The sequence below is a fragment of the Alosa pseudoharengus genome, unplaced genomic scaffold, assembly GCF_046254945.1.
Source record: "Alosa pseudoharengus isolate Yale_2024_CS ecotype anadromous, Long Island Sound unplaced genomic scaffold, YU_APseudo_1.1 YU_APseudo_1.1_scf_5, whole genome shotgun sequence".
NCBI lineage: Eukaryota > Metazoa > Chordata > Actinopteri > Clupeiformes > Clupeidae > Alosa > Alosa pseudoharengus.
In genome coordinates, this window is record NW_027468837.1 from 28,836,140 (window position 1) to 28,848,876 (window position 12,737).

Below are 12,737 nucleotides of genomic sequence, written 5' to 3' on the forward strand. Positions count from 1 at the left end.
CTGCTTATAAGGGCGCCCTCTAATGGACAATTTGAATACTGAATCAATACTTTACATTACATTTAGCAGACACTTCTTGACCAAAGTGACTTACATATGTCATCTGTATTAGAAAGGATCACATTGTCCCCGGAGCAACTTGGGGTTAAGTGCCTTGCTCAAGGGCACAACGGTGGAAGCCGGGAATTGAACCGACAACTTTCAGGCTATACTGCACGCTAGCCCAGCTCCTTAACCACTACACTACCACCGCCTGTAGTCTGCCAACTTCATGTTATCATCGTTTGTGAGAAGATGTGCTGTGATGTCATCACTATGAGCCCATGTCCCTCTGTCCCCAAACAACCCCTGTCCCAGCCCACCCCGGAGATGATCCTTGAGGCCGGCAGAGACAGATCCTCATTGTCAGGGACACAGTCTCCACTGTGTGTGTCAGGGCGCTTGGCTGGGTTTGTGTCGTGGTAGAGACAAGAATGATCTCAGACAGTCTTAGGATGACAAGATGCATTTATCTCACTGACCAAAGCAAACAGTCATGCCAACCAAGCACAGAGAGACAAAAAAAAAAGATGGAATAATATTAATCATAATAAAACAATATTGTTTACTGAAACAACAGCAGTGCAACAGATATTCATTTCTCTTGAAGCGTCTTGTCCCGCTGTAACTTAAAGAACACTGCCTAAAGCATGTAAGACTTGAACATTTCTTATTTACTGAAAATCAAAGAGACTTTGATGCTTTTGAGTCTCGGTCATTGCAGCCGGCGCCTCTGCACTGTGTGTGTCTTTCACTGAGGAGCTGACCGATACGCCGCTCAGCTAAGTAAACACCGAAAGCAGGCTTCCACACAAAGAGCCTTTCAGGCACACACAGATGGAGGTGACCAGGCTCCACAGCAAAGAGAAAAACGTTGCATATCTGTGACACAGTGTGATAAGGGAGTCAAATAATAAAGGATAAGACTTTGTCTGATGTTCAGCCAGTGAATTGTGTGGCACCTGAAACTACGGTGGCCTGCTGGATATGAGCTGACTGCTGAAAGGAAATGTGATCGTGATTGGCCATGTTCGGGTGAAATTAATTTGGATTCAAACTCTGGGCTCTTCAGACAGACCATTTCAATTGTTACTGGTGGCATTCAAAATTCAATTGAGTTGAACAGTCCTGTCCTACCAAAAATGGTTAACTGAATGGAGTTGGGAATCAGGGCATGATGCAGTTCACAGTTAGATGCTGCTAGTGATGGGGTAGAGGTCTTGCATCTGGGTTCTTTCTCTCTGATCCAGAGCCAGTTCTAGACGTGTTTATGTGTGTGTGTTTGTGTGTGTGTGTCTGTGTGTGTGTGTCTGTGTGTGTGTGTCTGTGTGTGTGTGTGTGTGTGTGTGTATGTAAGGAAACAGGACTTTAAGCCTTCAGGAGTGTAAGCCTTTGGGGAGTGTACGCAGGGCGTGTGGTATTGCGGCCAATGGAGGGGTGAGGTGCCATATACACATCTTCACACACGAGGGTGGGAGACATCTGGGTCAGGAACACACGACCGCATGGGATGGGCACCAGTGGCATGGCATGGCATGGGTCCTACTGGGCATGTGCCAGGGCACCGGCACCCTGGCCAAAGCCAAAGCCCTTTGGCCCGAAATTCTTGGCATAGCACGCTGGGGGAACAAAGATGATTCATGTCAACGCTCCAGCTCATCAAACACAGATTGACAGATTCTTAGAAAATCAGCCTGAAACCATTGGCTGCCTGTCGCTAATACTATGCTTTGAAGTTTTTATATGGCAGCATCTTTTAGCCTTTATTGCATGACACGTAATACCATGTTATCCTGACCTGCACTCCCTAATCTAGCATCCAGGGTTAGCTCAGGCTTTGCATGCAGGTAGTTTTACGAGCTATAAGCTCATGAAAACAAAAACACTGCCTGAAGCCTCCAATATGACACAACCATGCCATACCATATGCTGAACAATGTGTTATACTGCTCTTCAGGGTGCTGCTACCTTTACAGTAGATTTCTCCATCTTTGTCCGCCAGTGTTGTTGACTCCAGGCCTTTACCACACTTAGCACACCTGAAGCAGCTCTTATGCCAGGACTGCAGAAGGACACACACACACACACACACACACACACACACACACACACACACACACACACACACACACACACACACACACACACACACAAACACACACACACACACAGTCAATGGATGACGGCCATCACAGACGCCAATGGACATTATAGAAGTCAGTAGATGTGTGCTGCCGAGGACTCAATGGTGTGTTCAAGACAACTGATCTGAGAACAGTGGGACTCACGTTTCCTCCCCCCACGACCTTCTCTGCCGCGTACACGGCCGTCCCGCAACGCGGACAAACATCTGAGCTGCCGAACTTCTGGGCAAACTTGGAGGCGTTGGGGTTGTTGGTTGGGCGATGAGCAGTTTGCCTGTGGGGGGAAAAAAAAGTGTGAGAGAAAGTGTGTGTATGAGCTCTCCCTTTGCACACAAAATCATATTGAGTTGAGGACGGTCAGTTTGTACCCTTCTGGTCTGATTCCCAGGTGTTCACCGGTATCCATACTCAGGGTTCCTGCTCCACCACCAAAGCCGTAGCCTTTTGGCCCATACTTCTTGCCATAGCAGGACTTGCAGTAAATCTCATCCCCATGGACAGCAACTGTTGTGCTGTCCAGGTTCTTTTTACAGGCCACTGGACAGAGAGGCAATAAGAGGGACAAGGTTACCATTTAAACATATAAAACATGTTACCATTTAAACATATAGAACATGTTACCATTTAAACATATAAAACATGTTACCATTTAAACATATAGAACATGTTACCATTTAAACATATAGAACATGTTACCATTTAAACATATAAAACATGTTACCATTTAAACATATAAAACATGTTACCATTTAAACATATAGAACATGTTACCATTTAAACATATAGAACATGTTACCATTTAAACATACAAACATGTTGTTGTTTGCATGTTGTTGTTTAAAGGGACATGTCTTCTTTGTTGTTTTCTGTTGTTTTCTGTGTTGCAGTGTTGCACAACTGCATAAAGCACACACAGTTCATACAAACATATAAACACAAACCCATGACTAAATAAAGGAAACCTTTGCCCTTTAACATAAATAATCTCTAAAATTAACATCAAATTTCTCTAAGACCAATGCAGCATCAACAACATTCCAAATGCTCATTAGTCATTTAATTAAGGAAATAATGAAATTAATGAGTCCAGGCACCCTGGAAAAGCACACCATGGCCTACACTATGGCATTTGAACAAAGACAGAACCCAAGGAAGACAACAGCACAGGGCAGAGAGGAAACAGACAGCATGGCTATGAATGGGCTAATTCAGAATGTTAGGATTAGACACAAAGGCCTTTACCAGCCTGGTGAATAAATAAATATATTGGGCCTGTTTACATTCGTTTTAGAGGGCGTCTTGGGTGGCTAGCTGAGCCGAGACACACTGCGGTTTACTTATGTATTCAAGGTGTAGAGCCTTTGCTGAGCTGAGCTGTGTTTAGATTTCGCTATTGCTAACATCATAGTCATTAGAACTCCTGTTGTCCGGGACGCATCAGAACGCATTAGCGTTTACACCAGATATATATATATATATATACACATACTGTATATATATCTGTGGTTTACACCACAAAAGATGTGTGGTCAAATGCGTCTCAGACCACCCTGGCAAGTGGTTTGAGGTATGACAATTCACCGTTGTCTTAGTGATTCTTTACACTTGAATTTAGAACTGACCGCTTGTGATCGAATCACCCAAGACGAGAAACAAATGTAAACAGGGTCATAGTTATAAAAGTATCTCACATATTCCAAACACTGAAGATATTTCACAATCAGAACCCGAATTAGAAATATATTTGGGTTTTATTGGCTACATAGGTTGACAGATACTGTCTACCACTCTGCACTCTCTTTCATCTCCAGAGACGGGCATAGGACCCACCACTGTTCTCTGTGCAAGAGAGTGGACTGGTCATCCCAGGCTGATAGGATTTACAAAGGCATTTTAGGGTGTCTTACTCCATACATTTCAAGTAGGCTTCAGTGGAGGGCTGGCCCCTACCAGACCTGGCTAAATTATCTTTTAACACTTCATGTTCCCTGTGTCTGTACTGAACTTGGAAAGTCTACCTTTTATTATAATGTCCCCACCTTCCGGAATAGTCTCCAATGGACTTCAAGGACAAGGACTCCAAGGTCATCATAAACCTTCCATCACCATCTTGTGTTTTAACTAAATTTATTTTATTGTTGTTTTATTGTTTTTTTATTTCATTGTATCTTATTTTATTCATTGATTTATTTTAACTATTTGATCTATTTTATTTTGGTATTTATCTATTTAATGTATAATGTACCTTCCTCTTCCTCTATTACAGTATGTAATAACTTGTAATCCATGTAATCTCAGCTTCATTGTAAATGAGGGCTTCCCTCAATGACCTTTCCGGGAATTAAATAAAGTTAAAGGGAAGTTGGCAACACTCACAGAGGTAAAATACATAACTTTCATGAGATTGCACTGTGACTGTATGATATGTAAAGCCATGCTCCTATGACTTATAGTTATTCAGCAAAATATGTGCGTTTGTGAGTTTAAGCAGTAGTGAATGGAATGTTTTAATGAAGACTAATGAATGCAGTGGTACACCTCCCTCCCCCCTAGTTCTGTCCCCTAGACATGGTCGGTAATAGCTTCAGTTGGCTAAACTCATGGAAAATTAACTATGTGCTTTTTTTCTTTTGGAAACCATAAAACGTTTGTCTCGGATTGTGAAATTTGATGTAGCACTCTTTTGGGGGCACTTCATGGCTGTCTTAATGAACATCATTGTGGTGTTACAAAATGAGCTGCTTTGTATTTTAGTCAGAAAATGATAATTGGCAGAGACTCTGGATTCTCTATTGAATCCACAAACTAAAGCCTACCCCCTCTTTTATTTCCCCTATGTGCAAACCACCTTCTACACAGTCTTCTGTCAGTAATGACTTTAATTGCTTGTTTGAAAAAGATGATTGAGTGAGAGTTCTGTGCTGGAGTCAAGCCACAAACACACATTCTTATCATAACAAAAAGCAGCCACTGAGACAGACCAGAGACATGACGTCACTCTATAGGACAGAGCAGGGCTGGCCAATGTTTGTTTACATGGGGGAGAGAGAGGAGCCGTCGCGGCATCATCTCGTTAGTATTTCAGGCCCCTGTCTCTCTCTCTCAGTAGAGCAAGGCAGAGCCTCCTCCCTGGCGCACGCTGATGAGCTCATCCCATTCCAGCAGCAGTGCTTCTGTTCTCTGCGTATAAACACCCATTAGTACGCATCAGTAGTCCCCAGCAGCCCGCTCAGTCCCTCACTCACTCTCTCGCCCATCTCCCACTCCTACGGCGCCTTATAAGGCAGACCAGGACAGGCTCTCCTAATAAGGGCAGGACGCCGCGGGAAGCGAAACGCTGAACTGCAAACGCTCAGCTCCCTTAGTTTAGTAGAGAGGAATATTCAGCATTCCATTCCTGAACTGCAGGTCCATTAATGATGGATTGCCTAGCTGTAGTGCGTTCTGAGGTAAAAAAAGAAACAAACTAAAACTCGCAACACAAAGTTTACATAAAAGTTTTGAAATGGCCAACACCTTTCCAGAGCTGTGCCTCGCCTTTCATCCCATCCCACTGTGTAATGGAACAACTGTAGAGAAGTATGTGATGTCGCTTTCAGCATCTGCTGCCAGCTTCCCCTACTCTCCCTCTCTCCGCGCCCGACAGCCTATTTTTCCATCTGGTCTGTCACTTCCTCTGTGGAACAAAGCAGACAGCCGCCAGCACTGCGCCGGACCTGGCCCAGAAGCAACTCAAATCCGGTTCAAATGTGGCCGAACTCTGGGAGGAAACTGCTTACAGTATGGCTAGCCCATTCCACCTATCGGTCCGACACACGAACACACACACAGCTGTGTGACCTAGTCGTGTAAGGTTCAGTGTGCTTGGACAGGACGTTGTTAAATCGGCCTCTTGCCCTACTGTTCCTCCGGTGGCCATGACCTTGCTTTTCATTGTGTGTCCCGGAACACCATTTCCCACTGTCTGTTCTCTGCTCTTATTAATGGCCTCAAAAGAATGTGGCTCACTGGCCGATGTGCTTCGGCTAGTGTGATGCGCAACTACTGTGTGAACTGTGCAAAAAACTCCGACTTGCGTTATGAAGAATCCTTCCGATATAGAATAATGATCATGCTGTATATCACCCAGAACTATTCCAGCCAGAGGCTGGAAGATGGAATCAGTGGAGTTCAAGAAATGTTTTAACTGAACTTTCCCAGCAGACTTGCTAAAGGTGGATGACTTCAGGACGATCTTTAACTGACGACCCTTTTATAGCAGCAGTCCTATGTAGGGTGGAGGGCGTGGGGCCCAGGAGGAGATGTGACTTATATACTAATGAACAGCATTCAGCACAGAGTTCAGTGTGATCTTGAGGTAGAAATGGACTCACTGCACAGGAAGCAGGACTTGTGGAAACTCTTCCCCTCACACTGTATCTCCTCAGCGAAGTAGACAGCCTTATGGCAGCAGCCACACAGGTTTCCTCCACCGAAAGGCATCCTGTTCAGGCACAGGGAACAACACACACACACACACACAATATCATCACCACAGGGAGCGCCACACAAACATAACAGGGAGTTACACATACACATTACTGGAAAACATCACACACAGTTCTGGGAGCACCGACGTAATCCCGCAGAAAAACACGGTATATGAGCTGAGTGGACCTCCAACTCTCCAGCCGGTTTGCCTGCTACTCAAATTAAACACTTAGAGGATTACATAATGAGGGTAAACAGGAAATGCTGGCCTTGAGGTGTTTTATGGTGAAAACAGAGACAGGATTGTATGCAATAATCATACACTCTATCTCAGCAGTTCCATCCATGATGTTAGGATGAGATTCAAAACACTAAGATGATCCTACCCTTTACAGATTCATTTTGTTTTTATTATTATTATTATTATTATTATTATTTATCATGAATACAGTTGCTGTGGCAGAACATTTAACATTTCTATTGTCAGTTGAGGAGTCATCCTAGATCAAATGCTGTTCAAAAGCTCCGACCCCACTGCAATTCTCAGAAAGCAGACATACAACCAACCAATATAATCATTCCAATTTCACTGTCCAAACCGTTCAAATCTACTGTAATGGTAAACATCTCCTCACTTACATTAAATTCATAGCTATCTCCAGAATAGCTGGCATCAGAAACTATGTTCTAAATACTCAAAAGTAAATTCAACTTTGCTGTATATTAAAACAACAGTGAACAAACGCTGCAGATTAAAACCATTTAGCGTTTCACAAGTTAGAGTAACAACTTTTGAAACAGTTTGTAACTATTCACAACACTCAGTTGAGTGAGACCAAATGGTCATACTGAAGCACACATATCAACTCTGTCTGAGTGAATTTGTCATTGCATATTCTAACTCTTACCTGCTCGGCTGGTCAAGTGTGTGTACTGGTCAAGATGCAGCACTGCTCCAGAGGCTCTCGGGAGATCCAGTCCCTTCAGTAGAGCCGTGAGTTTAATATGCCTGAGGGAGGAGTCAGAGATGGAGGGAGAGAGAGAGAGAGAGAGAGAGAGAGAGAGAGAGAGAGAGGAGGTAGAGACAGGACAGGAGGAGTACAGAGGTTAAGAGAGGAGAGAGAGCAAGAGTGAGAAAGTGAGAGGAGAGTTGGAGACAGACAGACAGACAGACATAGAGACAGACAGAGAGAGAGAAGGAGAGACAAAGAGAGAGAGAGACGTGGAGGAGAGCAGAGGTTAGGAGAGGAGAGAGGAAAAGGGAAGGGAGGGGAGTGGAGGAGAGAAAAGGAAAGGAAAGGAGTGGCAAACAGAGGAGAGAAAAAAGAATGGAAAGTTTGGAAGGAGGGTTTGAAAGCAAAGCTGGCAGAACAGATAGATGCTGTATACATTTGTCCAGACATTACGTTTGGGCTGTACTAGAAGATTTATGATAAATACTCTTGCCCATAGCACTGTTATCTGTGCTCTCTTACACATAACACACATCATTACAGCGTTACGCCACTACCACAGGACAGAGAGGCTAGATTCACTCAGGACCCAGACAGTGTACTAACCCAGTGTCCTTGAGTCCGGTTAAGACTACGCAGCCTGCATGTCAGCAAGGATTATGGATCTACTTCTCAGTCGCAGGTGACCGACTGCTCATTCATTCATTTGTTCACCATCGGTCACCATAGTCAAATCACACTTAGTGCATTTAAAAACAACAGGAGTTGCACCAAAGTGCTTTGCCGTTAAAAAGTGCATGTATTTATAAAGATAGGTCTCCAGTATGTTTAGGGTAGGCCTACTCACATCTCTCTCTCTCTCTCTCTCTCTCTCTCTCTCTCTCTCTCTCTCTCTCTCTCTCTCTCTCTCTCTCTCTCTCTCTCTCTCTCTCTCTCTCTCTCTCTCTCTCTCTCTCTCTCTCTCTCTCTCTCTCTCTCTCTCTCTCTCTCTCTCTCTCTCTCTCTCTCTCTCTCTCTCTCTATATATATATATATATATATATATATATATATATACCCCATGTTACCTGTTGTAACTTTTAAAGCCCTTCAGAAAGAAAGAGAGAGAGCAGTGTCTGTAAGCTGGCCCATAGTCAGAGGGAGGCTTCTGTTTGCTCTGCTTCCTTACAAGGTGTGTGCTGCGATTAGCGCTCCTTGCGTGTTTCCCTGGACGATTCCACCTCTTCTCTCTTCAGAGGCACAGAGCAGCCTATGCAGCTAATGCTAACCGTATGAAATAAGAGCTCAGAACCCAGCTGGACCTGACCCTGACCCGGCCCAGATCTGTGACAGGCAGCGGTTCTTCTCACAGGCAACAGAGATGACATTTAACTGCAACAAGCTGACGATGGGAATGATAATCATATGGAGTCATCCACCACTTTGTGGTCCAAAAATGTAGACGACTCTGTGATTGAACTTGCCCATATTCGGCCCAATCAAGGGAGAGCTGGGGGTGGATCGCTGGCTCTCTATAGATATGGGACACAACAGCCCTGCCTGCTACACAGACAAGATACTATATGGAGTAAGAGGATCAATAGTAGCTGTACAGAGAAGCTCATATCAAAATACTTCTGACGCTTACAAACAGATGGTGATTCAGAACTAAAAGGCAATGACCAAGCTGAGAAAGGACATTACAGATCCTGACATTGTAGCAAGCTTCCTGTCAGCTGACTCGGCAACGCGGCTCTCACCCATGTCCAGTCAAAGACTATAGAAGTCTAATTACTTTTACAATGACATTACAACATGCAGTACCCAATTTAGCTGAATACTACAGCCGCGGCTGAATACTACAGCCGCGGCTTATCTGAAAAAACTAATGCAGACTTTCTAGAAAAAATTTCGCTTACGCTTGCCCCATTCCGGACTCATGTAGTAGGCCTATCAGAAGGCCCATTCCTTAATCCAGCCGAGGTCGACTTGTTAACTGATAATGTGATGAACTCATTACGCTCAACCCTTGATTCAGTAGCACCACTCAAAAAGAGAATGAGAAAACAAGTAAGGCGTGCTCCATGGTATACCACACAGACAAAAACACTCAAACGAACAGCGCGTAAACTTGAACAAAAATGGCGTACCACTAAATTGGAAGTTTTTCGCCAAGCATGGAAAGATAGCCTTATCACCTACAAAAAAGCACTCAACGAAGCCAAGTCAACTTACTACTCCTCGCTGATCGAAGAAAACAAAAACAATACAAAATTTCTCTTTACCACAATCTCCCGCCTGACGAAGAACCACACCGAAGTAACCGAATCTATCCCTATTTGCCTAAACAGTAATGACTTCATGAACTTTTTCAATGACAAAATTGAAACAATTAGAGATAAGATTAATATCCAGTCAGTCTCACCAAATATTTATACTCCATTGCTGAACGGTAGCGAAAACATAATTGAATCACAGATGAGACGAACAACGTTGAATTCATTTACACCTATTGACATATTAGACCTCACTTCCACAATCTCTTCATCAAAATCTACAACTAGTCTACTAGATCCTATTCCTACTCATCTTCTGAAGACTGCTCTTCCTTTGTTGGATAATGCTTTGCTCCAGATTATAAATAACTCACTGCTATCAGGCCATGTACCACAGTCGTTTAAGTTATCTGTCATTAAGCCATCCCTCAAAAAGCCTACCCTTGACCCTAACAACCTGGCCAACTATAGGCCTATATCTAATCTCCCTTTTTTGTCAAAAATACTAGAAAAAATAGTGTCGAAACAAATTGGTACCTTCTTGCATATGAATAAAATCCAAGAATTATATCAGTCTGGTTTCAGAGCTCACCACAGTACTGAATCAGCCTTAGTTAAAGTTTTTAATGACCTCCTCATCGCTGCCGATAATGGACATATATCAATATTGGTCCTCCTGGACCTCAGTGCTGCCTTTGACACCATAGACCACAACATACTACTCCACAGGCTTGAACATTCGATAGGCATTAAAGACTCAGCACTCGCTTGGTTTAGATCATACCTTTCCAACCGCAGACAATTTGTACAGGTTCACAATGAACCATCTACCCAGACTATGGTAAAATATGGGGTGCCTCAAGGCTCAGTACTAGGGCCCCTGTTATTTTCTCTCTATATGCTTCCTCTAGGCTCAGAAATTAGGAAACACGGCATTAAATTTCATTCTTATGCAGACGATACACAACTATACCTTTCCATAAAACCTGACGAATTGACTCCGTTAGCCAAACTTGACACATGTATACGAGACATAAAGACATGGATGACAAACAATTTCCTGCTTTTGAACTCAGATAAAACAGAAGTCATGGTTTTAGGTCCTAAAAAGATGAGGGATATCCTATCCTCATCACAGGCTACATTTACTGATCTCCGACTATCCTCATCCACATGTGTTAAAAATCTAGGAGTTACAATTGACCAAGACCTATCACTAAGTAATCACATAAAACAGATTACCAAAGTTTCATTCTATCATTTAAGGAACATTTCAAAGATAAGGAAGTCTTTATCCCTACCAGACGCTGAGAAATTAATCCATGCTTTTGTCACCTCAAGGATTGATTATTGCAATGCTCTATACGCTGGCTGCAATAACACCTGTCTAAAGAGCTTACAGCTTATACAAAATGCAGCTGCTCGCACACTCACTAGAACTAAAAAATATGAACATATTTCCCCTATCCTGGCATCTCTACACTGGCTGCCTGTTAGAAGTCGCATTGACTTCAAAATATTACTTCTAACATACAAAGCCATTAATGGCCAGGCACCAGAATATATTAAAGATCTCCTAGTTCCATATAACCCACCCAGACCGCTACGATCACAGAATACTGGCCTTCTTGTAATTCCAAGAATCTCAAAAACTACAGTAGGAGGCAGAGCTTTCAGCTATCGCGCACCCCTCCTCTGGAATAATCTTCCTACCTCAATTCGACTAGCAGACACCCTCCCTATTTTTAAGTCTAGACTTAAAACATACCTCTTTACTGCCTCCCATAGTTAGGTATGGTGCGTGGAAATTCACCCACCTCAGGGTTTTTTGGAATGGACCACCCTGCTGAGTCCTCGTGTGACTGGCACCCCAGTCGCACGTGCGATGGTGGTCACTGACCATACCTGCGCTGGTGTCGACTACCCCTCACCATGCCTTAGTTATGCTGCTATAGCATAGTGCTGTCATGGACTTTTCATGTGTCACGCCGTACAACCCCCCCCCTCTCCTCTCCCCCCTTCTCTCTCTCTCTCTCTCTCAACTCTCCCTCTCTTGCCTATTCCCACCATGGTATACTGTAACAATATATAGTACTACTGATTACTTATTGACATTAACCATTCTGATTTTCAGTAATACTAACCCACTCTACATCTCTCTTTCTTCCCCCTTACTGTACCTCACTTGTGAGGTATATCATCACCAGCCATCAACCATCCGTGTGTTGGCCCTCCTCTCACCCATCTCACCTGAAGTCCCATCCTCGACTGCCCTATTACTGCCCCCTATCTGGACTCCTGGCCCGTACAGCCTAGCGACCCACCACCAGCCTATGACAACTCTGCCTGGATTACTGGCCCATCCACCAACCCACCACATGCCCCTCGGAAACTCCCTTCCCCTGGACAATCCCAATGCTGGACTATTGAACTTTCTGTCACTAAATCAGGAATAACGAATTACCATAACGGATACGTAATCATCCCACCTCTTGTAACTTTCAGCTCAAGTGCTTAACACCATGTCTTATTCTCTACACCCGACTATCATATGCATTTGTCATGTATACAGACCTTACTGTCATGTACTGACCCTAGGCAGATGGGTCAGGCCCTTGAGTCGTGGATCTGCTCGAGGTTTCTTCCTATATATATCTCCAATTCTAGGGAGTTTTTCCTCGCCCCTGTTACCCATGGGCCTCTCTCTTGCTTTCCTTTTCTTCCTTTCTTTCCTTCTTTCTCTGATTGCCTACATTCTGTAAAGCGCCATGATACATGTGTTATGTTTTGGCGCTCTATAAGCACAATAAATTGAAATTGAGAAGTAACAAGAGGCGAAACTCCGTTGCCGTTTTGACAACAATCGCTAGATGGCG

The 12,737-nt window shown here is 43.7% G+C and overlaps 1 protein-coding gene across 1 annotated transcript; it reads right to left on the reverse strand.

Moving 5' to 3' along the window:
• Positions 1-489: 489 nt before the first annotated feature.
• Positions 490-7,801, reverse strand: csrp1b (cysteine and glycine-rich protein 1b). The gene is made up of 6 exons (XM_076268104.1): positions 7,562-7,801; positions 6,557-6,666; positions 2,552-2,720; positions 2,328-2,457; positions 2,008-2,101; positions 490-1,658 (listed from the first exon to the last, which is right to left on the reverse strand). Exons 2-6 carry the CDS (start codon positions 6,663-6,665, stop codon positions 1,582-1,584), a joined length of 579 nt encoding a protein of 192 aa, XP_076124219.1. The 5' UTR covers position 6,666; positions 7,562-7,801; the 3' UTR covers positions 490-1,581.
• Between the last annotated feature and the right edge of the window lie 4,936 nt (positions 7,802-12,737).